The sequence below is a fragment of the Balaenoptera ricei genome, chromosome 4 (assembly GCF_028023285.1).
Source record: "Balaenoptera ricei isolate mBalRic1 chromosome 4, mBalRic1.hap2, whole genome shotgun sequence".
In the NCBI taxonomy this organism is placed as follows: Eukaryota; Metazoa; Chordata; class Mammalia; order Artiodactyla; family Balaenopteridae; genus Balaenoptera; species Balaenoptera ricei.
Genome location: NC_082642.1, coordinates 70,449,117 through 70,470,972, shown reverse-complemented (window position 1 = coordinate 70,470,972; position 21,856 = coordinate 70,449,117). Strand labels below are relative to the sequence as shown.

Here is a 21,856-nt window from a genome sequence, read left to right as displayed (position 1 = left end):
CCTGGAGGCTAACCCCATCTCCATAAAACCCCAAACTGCGAGCCACCAGGCAGAGCAGTTCTCCTGGGTCCCTTACCCTGCTGCTCTCCACTCGAGCATCACTTTCCAATAAAGTCTTTTACTTTGTCAGTACATGTGTCTCCTCGGACAATTCATTTCTGAGTATTAGTCAAGAGCCCACTCTCGGGCCCTTGAAGGGGTACCTCTTTGGTAACAAACTGAGCAGTCTCTTCCACAAGGAGGAGAGCTTGTATAAAGGCTGGGGTTCAGCAAAGCCTGTCACTAGTTGCTGATTGAGATGCAGGGGAATGCATCTTTCCACAAGCTTCAGGAATCCTGCTTCCTTTGCTTTCAGAAGTTTGTGCTATCTTTGTATTTTCAGCTCCTCAGAGAAAATAGGAACATTATACTACCCCTCACTGAATAATATTTCTTTTCACTCTTTGCAAAGAAACTAGTTCGATAAAGAGATGATATGGTAAAGTTATGGGTTTTAAAGGAGTATTAATTGAAAATCTATGTGCCAGAACTTTCATTAATACTGTGAATACATGATTTCATTTAATTTTACCAGCAAACCTGCCAAATTTCATTAAGAAATGATGGTAACAATGTAGATTGGAGCAAGGCTATGAAGGGCCTGGTAGGTTACAGAAAAGAACTCAAACTTTATATTGCAGACCAGAATATCTTGGTGGCTGGTCTATCTGCATAAGAAGCACCCATGAAACTTTTTAAACTGCAAATTCGCCACCATGCCCTTCCATCCACCCTACTCGCACAAGATTCTAACTCAGCTGATCTTCATAGAGATGCTGGAATTCACCATTTTAAAATAAGCACCCCTGCTGATTCTGATGCAGGTGGTTGAGAGATCAGACTTTGAGAACCAGCACTGTATAAAGTAAAATCCAATAAAGGATGTTTGTACGAGGTACTGACATAATCAGATTTACATATAAGTCTATAATGTTACCAAATTTCTATATAGAAAGTCTTGAAAAGGTATATATGAATGAGAGGTCATAACTGGTTTATAACAAAGTACATACATAAATAAGAGGAAACATAAGAAGACATTCAGCAAACTTGAGAACAAAGCAATAAAAGCAATTCTGAAAAGCTCATTAAAGCATTCAGTTAATTTTTAACAATAGGAAAAATGTATCGAGTAATAGAAATATAGTTTTCTCCATTTAAAATGCCATTTATCTAGTGGAAACAGCATCAAAAGGCTATACTTAGTTATGTGCCTGTTTTATTTTTCTTTTCATGTATGATAAGTTGCTAACAATGTATCATTTTTAAAGAAGACAGGGGAATCCAGTGCCCCTCCATTCAACTTATTTAGAAGATTGGGGACACAAACTGGGTCAGGCTGTAGTGAACTATCTCATTTATTTAGGTAGATTAAGAAGTGCTGAGGTTTTATTATTTCAGATCTATATTATGGCATTCATGTAATAAATAAGATAGCTTTATTTGTCTGCATTTCTTTAATGGAAAAAAATTAATTGCTAGGCAACATATCCTTGTGAAATATATAATTTAAATATATAGTTATAAGTTACAAAACTAATCCCCATAAGGTCAAACATTTTACATAAACTTACGGAGAAGCAAATGGTGAAAGAAATCTTAGCTGTCTGATCTTATCACCTCAATTTGCAGATAAAGAAATAGGGGTGGAAGACTGAAATGATTTGCCTAACATCACATAGCTGTTTAGAGGCAAAACTAGAACTGGGGTTAAGACCTTCAAACTCTCAGTACATTGCTTTTTACATAACAAAATGCTAGAAGTAGAATCCAAATCGTGTGTGTGTGTGTGTGTGTGTGTGTGTGTGTGTGATGAAAATATGGAGGAATAATGGGAAATTTGGTAAGCATACCATGTACACAAGAAGTACACAAATGACCGTGGGCTATTAAATTTGCCCCTTGCATTAGCACAGCACATCCACTCTAATGCGTTAAAAATAATCTCCTGAGTCCATTATTCTCCAACTCCTCTAGAAGTAAACTGACGGTCCTCTCTAGGGCATCAGCTTCTGTCATCTAGGTATACTCTATCTATTCACCCCACCTTCTGTCCTAGTTCTTGTCCTGTACCAATTTATCCTCAGTTTCTGTGTACCCTTAGATAATTTCTGATCTCTCACTTTCTGAGAAAAGTGTGTTAAAAATCCTACATTGTGATTGTGGATGAATTGATTCCTTCTTACAATTTGATCATTTTTATTTTGTATATATGTTGGTTGGTGCTAACATATTTGGAATTCTATATCTTCCTGGATAATTATTCCTTTTACCCTCATGAGATAATCCTGTAATTAAATGTCTCTATATGTGAGTTTTAAAGTATATTTGGTCTGGTGTTGATAATCCATCAATTTTCTTTAATATTTGTCTGATATATCATTTTTATCTAAAAAAATCTCTTTACTTTTAGGTTTTCTGTCTCATAATATTTTGTATAACTTGAAATTAGCACATAACTACATTTCTTGAAATTAAAAAATCCTGTCTGAAAAATTTTCTTTTACCTGATTTAACCTATTTATAGTTATTATAATTTCAAATATATTTTCATTTATTCTATTATCTTATTCTGTATTTTCTAGACAATGAGCTCTCTTTTTTTTCTTTTCTCCTTTTGAAGTCCATAAGTTTGGCTGAGTTTTCTTTTTTCCCTTTCCTATCTCTTCTTTCTCTATTAAAACCAGGCTTCTTGTTTACACTCACAATACCATCCAGCATCCTAGAGGCCTGTGGCAAGGTGGTCTTCAAACTCACTTTGAACCATTGTCCCTCTCAGTCACTTTCATTTCCCAGGACAGTCGAAGGTCTTCCCTGCCTTTACAAATTCCCATATGATTTTCCCACTAATAAAAGTGCTCTATTTCCAATTATTTGTGGAGCTGACTCCTTCTCATCCTTTAAGCCTCAGTTTAATTTTGAGCTTCTTAGTCAAGCTTCCATGTATGATTCTTCCTATTTCCCCTAACATTCTTCTCTGAGTTCTCTGTTTATTACTTGTATAGGACTTTTATTAATATATGTATATAGTTACTTGTTTGTTTTTGTCACCATTGATTTTATATATGTAAGTTCTTTGAGGGCAGCTGTCCACTATATACCCAGTACCTTCCACAGTTCGTTCCTCACAGTAATGTTAAAGGAACATTCATTGAATGAATAAAGGAATTGTAAAGCTAGTCATGTCTATATCTCCAAATATTTAAGTATCCATTGTACAGTCATATGTTGAATTTTTTGACTCTCCAACGTTCTTCGATGAATTACCACCAGATCACAAAGGAAAAATACATAAAATCATTTAATAAGAGTATTTGAAATGTCTATGCAAAAATTTACTACTATACATATAGGTAACAATTAGAGATAAATCAAGGAAAAAATATGAGATTTTGAAGACATTAGTATTATATTAAGCGTTTTAAACATCACCTAAAGGGAGTTCGTACATGATTGAACAAAATAGAGTAGAATGAACAGTGGGGTATCAGTCAGTGAAAATGGACTCTTAACCCTAGCTCTGTCACTATCCATGTGTCCTTAAAACTAATTCTCTAGACCTTGTTTTTTTTTTTTTTTAACTTCATGAGGGATGATATAAGAGTAATTTATATAATATCAAAGAAATGATTGATAAATACTTAAGGCATCGTTGCGATTAACAATCATGTAAATCGTATTAGGGGAAATCTGATCTTTCTTAAATATTTGTACCTACTTTTAATATGAATAGATAATTTACACAAGAGAAAATACTGATTTTTTTAAAACTCTGATTTAAACAGAATGTCAAAGTTGTTTAGGAATTCCTTTATCAATTATTAAATGACATCATAAATACTTGATATCTAAAATTTTAAACTCTACCTCAAAAAAGCCCTGCACTGGAAGACATGAAATTATGTTAAATATATTTTAGCAGCCAATTCATATGCATACAATTATAGTATTGTATTTCAAGAAAGTAGAAGACATTTTAAAGAATTAATTGAGCTAATTTATTTTTATTTTTATTTTATTTATTTTTCTTTCCACACTATTTTTTTAAAACATCTTTATTGGAGTATAATTGTTTTACAATGTTGTGTTAGTTTCTGCTGTATAACAAATTGAATCAGCTATATGTATACATATATCCCCATATCCCCTCCCTCTTGCGTCTCCCTCCTACCCTCCCTATCCCACCCCTCTATGTTGTCACAAAGCACTGAGCTGATCTCCCTGTGCTATGCAGCTGCTTCCCACTAGCTATCTATTTTACATTTGGTAGTGTATATATGTCCATGTCACTCTCTCACTTCGTCCCAGCTTACCCTTCCCCCTCCCCGTGTCCTCAAGACCATTCTCTACATTTGTGTCTTTATTCCTGTCCTGCCCCTACGTTCATCAGAATCTTTTTTTTTTTTTTTTAGATTCCATATATATGTGTTAGCATACGGTATCTGTTTTCTCTTTCTGACTTACTTCACTCTGTATGAAAGACTCTAGGTCCATCCACCTCACTACAAATAACTCAATTTTGTTTCCTTTTATGGCTGAGTAACATTCCACTGTATATATATTCCACCTCTTCTTTATCCATTCATCTGTCGATGGACACTTAGGTTGCTTCCATGTCCTGGCTATCGTAAATAGAGCTGCAATGAACATTGCGGTACATGTCTCTTTTTGAATTATGGTTTTCTCAGAGTATATGCCCAGTAGTGGGATTGCTGGGTCATATGGTACTTCTATTTTTAGTTTTTTAAGGAACCTCCATACTGTCCTCCATAGTGGCTGTATCAATTTACATTCCCACCAACATGCAAGAGGGTTCCCTTTTCTCCACACCCTCTCCAGCATTTATTACTTGTAGATTTTTTGATGATGACCATTCTGACCAGTGTGAGGTTCTACCTCATTGTGGTTTTGATTTGCCTTTCTCTAATGATTAGTGATGTTGAGCATCCTTTCATGTGTTTGTTGGCAATATGTATATCTTCTTTGGAGAAATGTCTATTTAGGGCTTCAGCCCATTTTTGGATTGGGTTGTTTGTTTTCTTGATATTGAGCTGCATGAGCTGCTTGTATATTTGGGAGATTAATCCTTTGTCAGTTGCCTCATTTGCAAATATTTTCTCCCATTCTGAAGGTTGTCTTTTCATCTTGTTTGTGGTTTCCTTTGCTGTGCAAAAGCTTTTAAGTTTCATTAGGTCCCATTTGTTTATTTTTTTTTAGAAGACATTTTAAAGAATTAGTTGAATTACTTTATTTTTAAATAAGAAAAATATATGAATCATATCACAGACTGCCAGGAATATTTTATTCTTTTCTCCTAAACAAAAACAATATGTACACTTAAAATGAATTAAGTTCAAAATTATTGATGAAAGGTGTATTAGGTGGGCACATAAAAATGTGCAAAGCTATCTCACTTTAAATTGTTGTAGCCTTTAACTACTAAGCATTTTACCAAATCACAATAACATTGATATTATTTACCTATGAATCTTAACTTTGTCATTACCACCTTACAGGAAATCTACCAACTCAGAGTTTGTATATGAAAATGAAACCAATGTTTGACTTCTAATTTCAGACTGTAGGAGAAATGACATCATGTATTAAGTTGGATTTGGACTGTTTTCCCATTAAATCACAACTGTTACAGCATTTAGATTAAAAGCAATGATTTTGAGACTTTATTAATTACCTCACAAGCTAGAGTTATGGACTAGGTTATGCTGCAATAACAAATTAAGCTCTAAATCTCAGTGGTTTAGCACAACAATATTGGTCAGTGGGGTTTCTATCCCACATGGTCACTTGGGGCCTCAGGACACCTCAGAATCCTCCACTGGGAACATTGCTGGTTGACAAGACAGGTGAAGTGAAAGAGCTGGAGGACCACTCACTGACTATTAAGTATTGTGGCTCAGAATTGACCTAGATGTCATCTACTCATTGTACATTATTTGGAACTAGTCATGTTACCTCCGACTGCAAAAGGTCTGTGAGATGTGGAGGAGCACACAAATGTATGATGAGCAGTAGAAGTTTCTACCAGTCAAACCTGTGTCTGAGCACCAGCTATGCTAATTCTCAGCTATGCTAAACTTGAAATTACACAACCTCTTCAAGCTCCAACCTGTCGTTCATAACTAGAATATACATGTCTTGTTTTTAAAAGTTAAATGGGACTATATACAATGTGCTTATCTTTGTACTTAGTATCATGTTAGCATTTTGGGGCGATGTAATATATTTTTCCCCAAAACTTTAAAAAGTAGAAAAATAGATGGTAAGGAAGTAGAAGAAAGACATGGTTAAGAAAAAGAAGTCCTTTTTTGCTTCCAAAGTGTGATTCATGTGTCAATATGAGTTTTGAACAGTGTGAAAGCCTAGTAACTTTAATAAAGTAGCTTTAATTACATGTATACATATATTTAAAATGTGGGACCATGTCTTTTCTATGTTGTTTCCTCAGAAGCCAGCATAATACTTAACATAATTTTTCAGCAAATATTTATTGAATGTAAAGGTTTGAACCTTAAGACATGATTGACAAATGTCAGTGATTATGTAACGTAAGTATAATAGGCACAAATATACACATCTATAAAACCATATTAGAAAAATAAACACCTCTCTATAATGAAAGACACTTGGGTAAAGTTGAATGCTATATCTTAGCTGCCTAGAGATAAATGAATATTAAAATTGCATTTGAAATAAATTTTAAAATAAATGCTAACCTCTATTTTAAAAAAAATACTGAAAGCCTTGTGTACCTGATGACAAATAAGAATATAACATTTAACCTTGTATTACTTCTCATAACTCTAATCATTCTGATTTTGTCTGGAACAACAACAACAAAAAGAGGCAACAATAATCTCATTGAAATATTATCCAGTCAAAAGCCTTAAACTAAAAATAAATTTTGAGAAAGGAAAAAATTAAGGTCAATGGGTTATAGATTATTTGTATAAGTTCTTCTTTGCATATGAGATACACACTAACTTCTGAAGCTCATTTCTCACTAATTTTAAGTCTGACTGGCAGAGATGGTTGTCTTTTGTGAATAAATGAAAACTCTTTAAATCCACCAGTAACATTAAATCATAGCCTGATTAAGACATATAGTTTAACCACTCTTAAACTTCTTCCATTAATTTTAAGCCCTGTAGTCATTATCTGGTAAACCACATTGCAGAACTAAAAAAAAAAAAAAAAGATTCTTTGAATGATGACTCAAAGTACGATTCTGATAGCTTTTCTCTAATCACTCACCATTATTGAAATGAAGTTGATTTAATTGAACCTGTAAAAGAAATTGCATTTTCTAATCATACCTCATCTGTAGATGCTTATTATTCAAAGGAAGCCTTATGTATTTTCAAGCACCCTTAATCAAAATAATGCATATAATCTTAGATATCTTTTCCCTTTGGTAGTTGTTCACAAGTGATTCTGGGCTTTCTATTATTTTTATGCCTTTATAGTCTATGCACTGCATAGTCAATATTTTCTTTTTAGCATTGAGCAAAGTGAAATTTGAAAATAATTCATTAATACCTATACTGGTAATCACTTTACTAATATCTTCATATATTAGAGGTAAATATAAAAATTCTGTTTCAGAGTGAAATAATGTGTAGGCACAGAAATTCACAGAAAAACATCAATAATAATTCTGAACTGTATTCATTCTTGAGCAACAAAAAATAAAATTATGGAATAATTTTTCCTGATCAACTCCTTATATATGAAGTCTTTTTATAGAGAGTAAAACTGTACAAAGAACACAATAAACAATATACTTTAAAAGTATGGTGAGGGTACAGAAGAATATATATGTATATATTTCACTATTTTTACATGTGTGTATCTATATAAGTATATTTACACATGTACATATATTGATACATACAGATGTGTATACTAGAGGCTACTTACTCATCCCATAGAAATATTTGTGGAGAACATATTTGGGTATACTTGTGTTAGGGACTTCATTATCTTAGAAATAAGCAGATTTAATGTCAATATTAATTCATAATCACCAACGTCTATCTGTCTTCTCCTGTCCAACATCATACTATCCTCTTCTCCAAAATGATTATCTAAATACTAAATACTACAACTTGACAATCCTACTTCATTCCCCTTACTTTTACCTACTTCAAAATAAAAGTATTCAGAGGGAAATATCTCACCTAGTCATGGTATATTTACCATGCATTCATACTTTCCAACTTCCCTGTTATTTCAGTGTAAACAAAGGGTATCATTCTGAAAATATATTTTCTATCTACTTCCTAGATTCCTTCCCCTCCTGCTTTACTAGTGATCTCTTTGAATCTTCAAAATTTCTTCCTACTGAATCTTTTCTATCACTTCTGGAACATGTTCAAGTCTCTCCCAGCTACGAACAAACAAACAAAAAACCCCAGAAAAATAAGCAATAATTCATTAGTCCCTTCCCTGTCCCCTCGTGGGCCAAATTTCTTGAAAGAGCTGTTATACTCACAGCCTTGATTTCCTCACTTCACACTTATTCCTTTCCTCACTGCATCAGATTTTCAACCTTACTATTGACACCATTTTTGTCAAGGTCACTATTGCCTCTGTTTTGATAAATCCAATGGCCCTTTATGAAGCTTTTGGTGCAATATACCTTCTTGAAGCCAGTTTTCCTTGACTTCTGCAACTGCCATCTCTGGACTTACCTTCTACCTCTTAGCTGCTCTTCCTCATTTCCTTTTGCTGAGGTCTTTTTTTCCCATCCATCAAATGCTAATACTTCTCCAGACAAATTCACAGGTAATTTCACTGCCATGGTTTCAAATATCAAAGAGAATAACTGCTAAGTCTATCATCTCCAGCTCAAAATTCTTTCTTGAGGTTCAGATAAGTATATACAACAGCCCAGCGGACATATCCACTGCAGACTTCACAGGCACATCAAACATTCTGTCAAGAACTAAACTTATCATTTTACTCTTTGTATAACTTTTTTTCTTAAAAATGAAGATATCCAATTGCTAAGTTTCTCCGTTTACCTAACTAGGATACCTTGTAATGACTGTACCTCCAGCTCTGGAGTATTTTAAAAATACCATTTATGGATATGGTTTATTGTATGTAAGGAGCATAAAATACAAGCTATTGGTGTTAGCCCAACTACACACACACACACACACACACACACACACACACCATAATATATTTACTTCTGTAAGCCCTTACATTGATGGTACAATAATCACTATCTGAAAAACATTCTGAAGTTGAACTATATTCATGGGTAATATATTCTGAAGAAAATTATATATATTATATATATTCTGACTGTCAATTCTGTACAGTATTAAATTAGTGTATAAAAGCTCCAGATAAGCCATTTTAAAAGCAGCGCAGCTGTTACCTTGGAAAAAAATCTATTTTGGAAGGCAGGGAAGGAGGCATGATGGTACATAAGTAGCTTTCCTCTGATATCTGCTTATATCATATCTGTCTGCTCTTGTTCTCTAACTCCAGTCATATATTTCTTCTCCTCCAAAGATTTTTTTTTTTTTTATTCTCTGGGTATAAAAGGTAGGAGAAAGCTGAAAAAATAGTGACTCTGTTTAAGAGAGCCATAAACCTACTGTCTATTTTTGGTTCTGGTCCTAAATAGCCTTAGGGGAAATGCACTAAGGAAGAACTACAAACAATTTTAGTCAGAGTTTTTTAATCAATACACACCAAATCTGTTTCTCCTATTTTTTCTTATCTCAGTTCATGCTACCACCATCCACCCAGTTATTAGAAGCAAAAACCTGGAAATTTTTACTCTACGTTGTCCATCATTCTTACAATAGGACAGAGATGTTGACCTGTTTTGTTTATTGTTCTGTCCCCAGCAACTCGAACAGTGGATGGAATAAGCAGATATGAAATAAATATTTTTAAATAAGTCCAATTACTTAATATTTCTTGAATCTGGCCATTTCTCTTAATTTCTTCTGCCATTACTCTAATTTAAGCCACCACCATTATTCATCTGGACCATAGGATCTACTTTCTAACCGGTCTCCCTGGACTCATTCTCATCACCTTCCAATCCATTCTTTATATTACAGTAGGATAACCTTTCAAAATGCAAGTCTAATATTATTTCTTCATTCTTTAAAACTTGTCAGGACTTCCTTTTGTTCCTAGGATAATGTCTATACCTATTAACATGTCTTCAAATGTCTTCTTACTTCTTTAGCATTATCTCTTGAACTCTGTTTTATGTCTTTAGACGTATTGAACTCCTTTTGCTTTCTTAATGGGCTAACTCTCTCACCTCTGGGATTTACCCATAGCCTTTCCCTTGCCTTGAATACCTTTTTCCCCACTTTTTCACTTCAGGACCTCATTTCATGGCTCCATTTGACACCACTGTTTTCCAGAAGGCTTTTCCTAAAACCTAGGATAGGCACCTGTGCTATATTTTCCCTTAGGCCTACACTTTTTTTCTATCAGAGCAATCATCACATTTATTACAATTTTTAATTCACTGTATATCTTATAAACTTAATGGTGAGCTTCATGTGGGCAAGCTCAAGGTCTACTTTGTCCATTGTATATCCCCTGAACTTTATATTTCAGGGAAGAATCTGCCACTTGGAAAGATTAAATAGCATTTGAATAAATAAATAATTTTATTTCATCCCCATAATACCGCGATAAATGCAAGTATTTCTCCCTAGTTTACATATAAACTAAGACTCAGAGAAGTCACAAAAATTTCAAAGATTTGCCAATTACTTGTTATGTGATGTCCAAGTCAGTTTAGTGTTCTGGATACTTAGTTTCATCATCTATGCACTAGAGATAAATAAACCCTACCTTGAGATGGATGACAGAATTTGAGATGAAAAAGGTAAATGTCTAGAACAATGATAAGCAAACCATGGCCCACAGGTAAATCCAACCTACTACCTGTTTTTATGTGAACCATGAGCAAAGAATGGTTTTTAAAATTTTAAATAGCTTAAAAATTTTTAAAGAACAATATTTCATAATACATAAAAATCATACAATATTTAAATTTCACTCTTCATAAATAAAGTTTCATTGGAACACAGCCACATCTATTCACCTACATGTTGTACTTTGCTTTTGTGTCAACAGAGTTTGGTTGTTACAACAGATCTATGTGGCTCACAAAGCCAAAGTATTTACTCTCTGACTCTGCTGTAGAAAAATGCCTGTAGGAACTCAATTATGTACCTATATTTTTTAGTATTGTTTTTAATAATAAAAATAATCACAAGTGACTTCCTAGACTAAGTGACTTATAGCTCATCTACCAACAAAAATTCTGGCTAATAAAAAACTATAGTGATAAGTTTCTTTTTTGTTATTCCAAGTAAATGCATTATATCCAGAGAGTCAATTAATCAAACATTTCTGCTTTCAGTGAGTTAAGCCACTTACAATATAAATAAAGAGAACTACATATGATCCTTATGAGTACTAGGGAGGCAGAACTAAATTTTTTACCTCACTTTCTACCTTTGTACAATAAATATTTATCAAAGATACTCCTCTAAGATCAGGATCGTGAAGAAAGGTAGCTAAACATTGAAAGGTTAACTTGAGCATCCAAGATTTGTGAAGAAGCCTGGACTAGGCTCAAACAGGTATTGAAGCCCTCTTCCTCTGATAGTGAGCAGTCTCTCAGACACTAAGAGATTCCAGCTTAGGAGCTTGAATTAATAGCCTCTTCTCATGAGGTATCAGTGTATTCTAAAACTTAGCTTGGCCAACCATGGTAATTTTTAAATGTTTAATTATTTGGGATTCTGGGACAAAATCTGACCATTTGGAACACGGATCCTTTGGGAAATATGGAGTATAGGATGTTGGATACACTGACAAAACAAATATAATTTGGGCAGACAAAAGAAGCCCCCAAGAACCAGAGATTCTACATTCCCGCCTTGTTACACAGTGCATCACTTCCCACTCACTCATTGTTTCTTCTTCATGCTGCCTCATGACCTATTTTGTCATTCATCCTCATCAGTCTTTCTGTAAACTTAGAGTCCAAAATCTATTTAAAATGAAAGGTTAGAGTGCGACGTGAACATGGGGAAACAAAAGAAAACACGGAAGTATGAGACCATGAAGCGAATGCTTAGTCTCAGAGATCAGAGGCGTAAAGAAAAGGATAGATTAAAACCGAAGAAGAAAGAAAAGAAAGATCCCAGTGCACTCAAGGAAAGAGAAATCCCCCAGCACCCTTCTTGCTTATTCTTCCAATATAACACACAGTTGGGCCCACCTTACCACATCCTGGTCGATACCAACTTTATCAACTTTTCCATTAAAGCCAAACTGGACTTAGTGCAGTCAACGATGGACTGTCTGTATGCCAAGTGTATCCCTTGTATAACTGACTGCGTAATGGCTGACATTGAGAAATTGGGGCAGAAGTATCAAGTGGCTCTAAGGATTGCCAAGGATCCAAGATTTGAACGATTACCATGCACACACAAAGGAACCTATGCAGATGACTGCTTAGTGCAAAGAGTAACTCAGCACAAGTGTTACATTGTGGCCACAGTTGACCGGGACCTTAAGCGAAGAATCCGGAAGATCCCTGGAGTTCCCATCATGTACATTTCTAACCATAGGTACAACATTGAGCGGACGCCAGATGATTATGGAGCCCCTCGGTTCTAATTCTCAAAAGACAAATTTCCTCTGCCTTCCTTCGACCAACTTTCTCTTTTGCCAGTTCATTAAACATGCTATAGCATGAATTATTATTCCACACACCCATTTGCTCTGTAATGAGCTGAGTATGGTTAAATACACTCACTTTTTAATGTTGTTTTGAAAATTATATTTTGTGTCATTTTCAAATTTGTTGCATCTTTTTATAAATCAGATAATTGCTCACATAATTTGATGGTCATTTTATATTGATTTACTCAACAAATATTTATTAAGGTGATACTAGGTATTTAATAAGATATGGTCTTATCCTAAAGATACTCATTTATGGTGGAAAAGAGAAACATGTAGATGAATAAATATGGTAAAATAATGATGCTAAGATAAAAGTATGAGGGAGTAGACATACAGGTGGAAAGAATGATTTCTTTCTACTTGGTTGGAATGGGGAGGGCAGAAAGACCAGAAGCAGTTATGTTTGAGTTAACCTTTAAAAAGAACTAGAAAGGGAAGGTGTTGTACCCACATCTGAGACTCCAGAGGTAGGAGGTGGGAGGGAGGGGGCTTTATATGACATGCTAAAGGGTTTGGACTTAATCCTAAGGTCAATGGGGAGTTATTAAAACTTTAATTAGGGTGTGGATAACATGATCAGATTAGACGTTTTACATGATCACAACATAGCTAAGAATGGACAAATAGATCATTGAAACAGACTAGAAAGTCCATAAATAGACCTATATATTTATGGCAATTTGGTATGTTATAAAGCTGGTATTTCAAATCTATATGAAAAGGAAATTACATTAAAAGCCAAATATTGTGGAGTCATTCCATTAGGGTTAGAATACTGATTTCACCAGTTAATATCTGTATGAATTGGGCAAACCACGTAGCCATTTGATGCCTTCTTTGCTTCCCTTTTAAAATGTTTTGTTTAATCCTCAAAACAACCCCAATAAGATAGGGTTGAATTGAACAGTACCTGTTACAAGTAAGTGTTGTTCAATAAATATTAGTGATTATTGTATTATAATGACAAAAAAAAAATGAAAGGTTATTTATATGATTGCATTGAAAATGTCCTGTTACTTTCTTTGCCTATGTCCTTTCTTAAAGACATTATCCTAAAACCTTTTCTCCATCAATGTTTTCAGCTTACTGATTGGCCTTGGTTTGAGCTTAATGTTGAACTTGTTCATGGGGAGCAGAGTTTGGTAAGTTGATGAGATGATTTGGGCCTGGGTCAAGCAGACCCAGATTTGAACCTCAGTTTGACACTCAACTGGCTGCATGACCTTGGTCAAGTTACTTGGGCAACTGTCTTACATCTCAATCTCAAAGTCCTCATTTATAAAAAGTGGTAAATAATATCTAACTTAAAGCACTATTGTGAGCATTCAAATAATATAACATAGAAAATATCTAGCATAGTCCCTGGCTCAGAGTAGACAATCAATCAGTATTAGTTTCTTTCCTTTCTCCCCTTTGTCTTCACTTTTAGTTGCCTTAGGATGGGAAAGGCACCAAAATACCTTCAGGAAAATCCTTCTTTATGAGAAAATAGAATATTGGGTCACCTGTAAAAGGAACTCTGCCCAAAAAATCCCTTCAAAATATGTCGCACCAGAGTATAATGCCTTGTATCTAAATTAGAAGTTTACTACTTTGATTAAGGAAATTCTAACTAGATATATAATGAAGTAGAAAATGTACTAGATGGGAGTTGGGAGAAGACCTGGTCTCGAGTTTGGGCTCTGCTGTTTATTTTCTATGTCATTTACGTTCAATGGACCTCATTTTCCTCTTCTGCAAAATTAGGATAAAATCAGCCATACAGGCCTGGCAGGTTGATGTAACATCCTTTCATAATTCCCATCTCTTACTTCCTTTCCAGGCTTTCTCCCACTGTTCCTTCTCTCCAGCCACACAAGACACAATTCTAAAGATTAGTGAGGCTCATGAGCCTCTGAAAATTTTGTTTCTTCCATCTAGAATGTCTTTCCACCCCAAGCTCTGATTCCTCTTTCACATATATCTCATCTGGAAGATGGTTTTAGCACTAACCTTCTGAGATAGAGTTGCTCCTTCTATTTTTGCTCCCATAGTCATTTGTGCATAATACTTTCACATGTTTCATTACAGTTAAATGAAATTATTGGTTATGCATGGAGACCAGATTTCAGGAACAAATTCTAGGCCTTACTCAGCTTTGATACCTGGATCTATAGGAGAGTATTAGTGCATAAATCTGTTCAAATAAGATGGGTAAATGTGAGCATGCTTAGTAATCTTTAAAGTCATCAAAATATCCCAATTTTAAAGATTTGGGGAAATAAAAGCATAGATCAGTGCAGAGCAAATGATTGTACGAGGGAACAATTGTATTGTTTTGTATTGAGAATCTGTGAGTAGTTAGGATACATCTGCGATTTAGATGAAGAACAGAGGCCAGATAAAGTAAAGGAATTTAGAGTGAAGGGAAGAAAGTTACGTAGCTGCCTGGTTCATATTTTTTATTGTATTGGCAAAACACTATCTGTGAAAAAATTATTTTAAGCTTATTTGTGTGTCATGAAGGTAAGTTAAATGGCTCTAAGTAACGAGGTTTTGTCAGAAGTACTATCATAAGCATGGCATAGAAATTGCTGTTATTGGAATGCATAAGATAGGAATGAACTTCAGAGATTATATCTTCCAGGGCCTTTCAAATGTTCACACCTAATGACAGAGGGCAGAGGAAACCCTTCTTCACAGCACAGATCTCTTTCAAGTAACAATAGCTAATATTTATGGAGTATTTAGTTTATTGCAAGGACTGTGCTGAGAATTTTACATATATTAATGATTTTAATCCTCATGACAACTCTAAGAGGCAAATATGATTCTATCCCCATTTTGTAGAAGGAAAGAGAGAAGGGCAGAGAGAGAAAATATCTTGCCTCAGTCACAGAGCTGAGACATGTTAGAGTTATAATTCAAGCACAGACAATTTGATTTGAAGTCAATGCTCTTAAACTCCATACCAGTGGGAGCCCCCAGAGGTCTTAATAAAGCACAAATTGCTGGCCTCACCTAGAGCTTTAGATTCAGTCTGGGGCTGAGTCAGGTATTCCCTGGTGATGTTGATGCTGTTGGTTCTCAGACCATACTTTGAGACCCTTGAGACCACTGCTCCATGCTAAGTCACCCAATATTCCATTTACTCATAAATAAGTATTTTCCTGAATGTATTTTGGTATTTTCCCCATCCCTCCTATGCGGTGATAATCATTGTACTACAGAGGCTCCTTCCCAAAAGATGGACAACATCCAATCACGTTTACTGGACTTCTGGGATCAACTAGTCATTTCTAGAGTTGATATTCTCACCCATTCAGTGGAAAGAATCATTTCCACGTAGGTTTTATGATGCTATGTCCCTCACCCCCTAAAACATTGTACATTACCCCCACTAATCCAAGTAACCTTATATACTGCTAATTCTAAAAATTAATATTTAAAAATGTTTACTTGGCTCTGAGACTCAGAGTAAAAGTTAAAGTTTACAGAAAAAATTAACATATATTATTACACATAATCCTCACAATTGTGTGAAGGTGGGTATTTTTTCTAATTGCGGTATGGTTGTTTTACAACGTTGTGTTAGTTTCTACTATACAGCGAAGTGGAGTTCCCTGTGCTATACAGCAGGTTCTCATTAGTTATCTATTTTATACATATTAGTGTATATATGTTAGTCCCAATCTCCCAATTCATCCCAACCCCCCATTCTCCCCTTGGTGTCCATACGTTTGTTCTCTACATCTGTGTCTCTATTTCTGCCTTGCAAACCAGTTCATCTGTTCATCTGTACCATTTGTCTAGATTCCACAAATATGCGTTAATATACGATATTTGTTTTTCTCTTTCTGACTTACTTTACTCTGTATGACAGTCTCTAGGTCCATCCACGTCTCTACAAATGACCCAATTTCATTCCTTTTTATGGTTGATAATATTCCATTGTATATATGTACCACATCTTCTTTATCCATTCATCTGTTAATGGACATTTAGGTTGCTTCCATGATCTGGCTATTGTAAAGAGTGCTGCAATGAACATTGGGGTGTATGTGTCTTTTTGAATTATGGTTTTCTCTGGGTATATGCCCAGTAGTGGGATTGCTGGGTCATATGGTAATTCTATTTTTAGTTTTTAAAGGAATTTCCATACTGCTCTCCATAGCGGCTGTATAAATTTACATTCGAAGGTGGGTATTTTTATCCCATTTTGCTCATTAGAAAAATGGAAGCTTGAAAGAGGTAAACTGACTTTTCTAAGGTCACAGATATGACAATTGGCAGAGCTGGACTAGGAGGTCAATTGGATTTCACCTCTGTGAAATCCTTGTTTGTTTGAGGACCTCATATTGTCTGACTTCCATATCTCACATATGGGGGAAAGAGACCACAAATTATATTGTTTAAGAAAATGGGCTTTGGAGACAGATGTTGAGGGTAAATTCCCACTCTCCCCATTCTGTAACTCACTAGCTCTGTAACCTAGGGTAAATAACTAATCTTCTCTAGGTCTCGGTTTCCTCATCTATAAAAGGATTATGACAGCACCCACTTAATAAGTTTACCATGTAGAATAAAGAATATATGTGTATAGTGAACACACAGTACATGGAAGCATTAAAAAATAAATCCTTTGTTAGGATGTAATACTCTTGGCACACACCTTATGACCCAGAATGAGTGCTCAGTGAGTTCTTTCTGGGCCCCTTGGAGACAAGTAATTTCCTAGAAATCAACCACATGGTTAGAGGCTAAAACTGGAACAGGATGATATTTTCCAAAAGACCAGAAGTAATTTTAGAGACTCTTAGGGAAAAAGCATTTGGAAAAGGAAGGCATTTTTTCCTCATAGAGCTACTAGCCATCAAAATTATTTTCTTCCTTAAGCCAAGAACCCAAACATTTTTAGTTTTATTTTTCAATGATAATAGGATTAGAATCTCATTCAAGCCTGGTCCTGAACTTCCAAAGGAAACTCAAGAGTCAATTAAGTACTTAGATCAACTCATGTCATAATACTCTGTATAAATGGACACATTTTAAGAAAACTAATATAAAATGTATTCATCACGTCAAGTAGAGAGATGAAAAAAGAAGAAAGAGGAAAATGTATGCAAGTTGATTTATTTAGCTCTCAGTTAGCAACTTAGGTTAAGTAATAAGGAAAAGAAGGTTCTTAAAGAAAACATTAATTATAGTACATATATTGAGGACTGTCCAGTTTCTCCTTAGACTAGTAGAAAAATGCCAATGCTGTCAGACTTATAGCACCTTGGGGAATCTCTAGACAGTTTGATGGACCTCCTGAATTATTTTATAATTACTCTGCTTGTTCCCAAGTTTTAATGATTTACTTGCAAAAGAAATTTCTCTCCACATTAAAAATCATGTTCATGAGCTGAGAAACAGGATTCCAAGAATGCTTTATATTCAGGGGTTATTTACAAGAGAAATGCTGTGAGTGCTAGTGCATTTTGATTGAGTATTATTCTAACCCTAGATTAGATCTCCAATGGAACATCTTTCTAAGCTTTCAGAAGACAATCAATCATGGGACTAAATTTAATTAAGATAATTTATACAGCAGATAAAACATAGTAAGCATATTACAGAGGGTATTTCATAGCAATTTGGTGGTATACCATCCTCTTCTACTTATGAGAAAACTCTCACACCCACTTATATTTTGTTTTATTTTCTTTTCTTCAATGTGTTCCTTTTTAGATTTAAATTTCTACTCTTCCTACCCATACCAATATATTCTTCCAGAGAATATAATTTTTGTCAGCAAAAATTGTTTCGCTGACAATTTAATTTACAATATGTACTTCAGTAGGAGAGCTTCTTTAAGTACTTGAAATAGAAAGAAGTTGCTGCTTTTCTTTTCTTAGATTCATCCTTTGACCACTGAGAAAAGTTTAGTTCTTACAAGTTGGGGTTTTAAAATTAGGAACACTTTGATAACTTCTCTCAGGATCTTGCACGGGCTAGAAGACAAAGTCTATTATGTATCTTACAATGAACTATAACTGAGATGCAAAGGCCACATTTATTTGATATGTTTAATATAGTGCTATTTTTTCTTTTTAGTCAAGTATTCTTTGTTATTCTGTATTTTTGTGGCTAGTTGAGTGTGTTTTTAGGTCTTTTTCTGTCTTCCATAAAGTCTAGCAAACCTTCAACATAGTAAGTCCTCTGTAAAGATGTTTTGATTGAGTAATTTGGCAACAAAAATGAAATCAACACTTTTAAGCTACTTTGAAGGAAACCCTAACATTAATCCTCTCTTCCAGATTCTTTAGTGAGGGTTTCTTTTAAAGATATATGGGCAGATTGTCATTTTTGAATAATAGTGTCCTTCATGCTTTGTGACCTGCAGAGAAAGAACATCAAAACTTTGACTCCAGACCTCTATAAACTGCTGCTAGAACAGAATTACAAGATTAGCTTTGTATTTCTTTTCTTTAGTGCTGTTTTATAAGACCATTTATTATCTTGTTAAATGTTAGAACTAGCATGCTTGACATATTCATAATTTATTTTCTTAAAGAAAAGAATCTCAGAGGAAACTGTAAATAAATATTGGAGATTTGGAGGGTCTAATAAATTTAGCTGAATACATTAGCTCTCATGTCAGTTAAAGTCCATTATTCAGGAAATTGAAATTTGGATAAATTAGTGTGGTATTCATCTAGTTTTTAAAAATAGGATATAATAAAATTGAAGAACATGCAATTTGAAACAAAAAGATAGAAAATTTTAATACTTAGTTAATACTACCTAAATGTAGAGATTGTTTCAACTGTAATAATTGCATGTTAAGTACATGTTAAGTACATTTTTGGAAATATGAAATTAAATGGATACTATTTATGAGAAAAATTTGGCTTCAGAAATAATTTTTGTTTTTTTCTTTTTCTACAAACAAATACAGTCATGATCTTAATATTAAAATTGTTCTTTATAGAGTTCCCCTGGGGTTGGCTTCTGTTGCTGTTTCATTCTGCTTGATACACCTAATATAGTAGAATCATAATCAATTAGCCATTGCAGTTTTTCCTAAGTCTACAAGTACAATTTTTCAATGGAATGCATGGTATTTCTGGTAAACACACGTGTGAAATCATCTGCTGATTACATGTGCACTTGGGGTAGCAGAGACATATGTCTGTAACGAGAGCCTGAATATACAGATGATGACCAGGCCATATATAAAAATAGAATATTTGTCCAGAATCTGCAACAGCAATCAACCCCAAAACAGCCAAATTTAATCAATAATGACAGCTTCTCTAATTTTTGCCCCCATTTCCAACACAGGACCTACCAGAAAAAGTCAAATATTCTTTGCTAACCTATTTAGGATGCCCTGTTTCTAGCTAGCCCTCATCCAGTTTCTCCATGCTTACAGCTTCCAATTAGGGCATATGCAAAGCCTTCCCTTTTTCCCACTACAAACTTTTCCTACTTTTCTGTCTGCCTCTGAGCCTCTGCCAAAGACAAGTGATGATGTGTGGTTCCCTTGCTCTAGCAAGCTCTGAATAAATAGCCTTTGCTCATTCTCATTTGAGTGGTCTTCACTTATTTCCACAGTAGTAACTTTTCATGACCAATATTACCTAGTCTGGAGCACCCTAACGCCCTCATGATGGTTCCTCTCTCATGCTCCTTTTTACCTTTCCACTGCTACCAAGTAAAACAGCATTGCATGTTCAACAGATATAGCCAACACCACAGTTTAAGACTCAATAACTACTCCACTGCTCTTACATACTTTCTCAAGATGAATATGCATTTCTTATTAAAAAAGAACATTAATTAACCAAAACTTAATTAAATACAAAAATACAAACAAGAATGAGTTAGAAAGAATGATGGAACACTGATTGGAGATTATTTTATATCATTTGTAATAATGTCTTCATCCAGGAAGTCAGGAAAATTGATGAGATTTTTTAAGGTTGCTTTAAAAACCTATGATTCCTTACATTCTTTTAACACATTCATATTGCCTCCTGTAGGCAATTTTAGGTAGTAAAGTTTCTGACTTTAAAATGTCATCTATATTGAAAATCTCATATTCATTGTAAAGAGCAACAAGATCTTTAATACTTATCTGACTCTTCTATGAGTTTCAGAACAGCTAGTTACCTTTGTTAGAACAGCTTTGGGTGACTCTTTTCCTAAAGGAAAATCTGTCTTTTAATTAAATTTTCTGCGGTAGCCATTTCCTCTGAACATATAAGATTTTATGATCTTAAATCTCATTCATGGAAGTTTCCTAAGCTTTCTCTGAACTCATATTCTGTTGGCCCAATGACAATATTGATCCCTCTCAAATTTATTCTAGTCAACTACCTCAACTGAAGCTGAGGAAAACTGATCAGTTAGCAATTTTTATTTTTTATTTATTTAATTTATTTATTTTTAACACGTTTGTTAGAGTATAATTGCTTTACAATGGTGTGTTAGTTTCTGCTTTATAACAAAGTGAATCAGCTATACATATACATATATCCCCATATCTCCTCCCTCTTGCGTCTCCCTCCCAACCTCCGTACCCCACCCCTCTAGGTGGTCACATAGCACTGAGCTGATCTCCCTATGCTATGTGGATGCTTCCCACTAGCTATCTATTTTACATTTGGTAGTGTATATATGTCCATGCCACTCTCTCACTTCGTCCCAGCTTACCCTTCCCCCTCCCCGTGTCCTCAAGTCCATTCTCTATGTCTGCATCTTTATTCCTGTCCTGCCCATAGGTTCTTCACAACCATTTTTTTTTTTTTTTTAGATTCCATATATATGTGTTAGCATACGGTATTTATTTTTCTCTTTCTGACTTACTTCACTCTGTATGACAGCCTCTAGGTCCATCCACCTCACTACAAATAACTCAATTTCGCTTCTTTTTATGGCTGAGTAATATTCCATTGTATATATGTGCCACATCTTCTTTATCTATTCATCTGTCGATGGACACTTAGGTTACTTCCATGTCCTGGCTATTGTAAATAGAGCTGCAATGAACATTGTGGTACATGACTCTTTCTGAATT

The 21,856-nt window shown here is 34.6% G+C and overlaps 2 protein-coding genes across 11 annotated transcripts in view; one reads left to right on the top strand and one right to left on the bottom strand.

The window, feature by feature from the left end:
- The window catches only part of NAALADL2 (N-acetylated alpha-linked acidic dipeptidase like 2), a 1,495,600-nt gene that overhangs the window by 125,253 nt on the left and 1,348,491 nt on the right, over window positions 1–21,856 (bottom strand). The window lies entirely within an intron of this gene.
- On the top strand, window positions 12,137–12,965 carry LOC132365310 (rRNA-processing protein FCF1 homolog). Its single transcript, XM_059922017.1, has one exon. It carries the CDS (start codon window positions 12,145–12,147, stop codon window positions 12,739–12,741), a length of 597 nt encoding a protein of 198 aa, XP_059778000.1. The 5' UTR covers window positions 12,137–12,144; the 3' UTR covers window positions 12,742–12,965.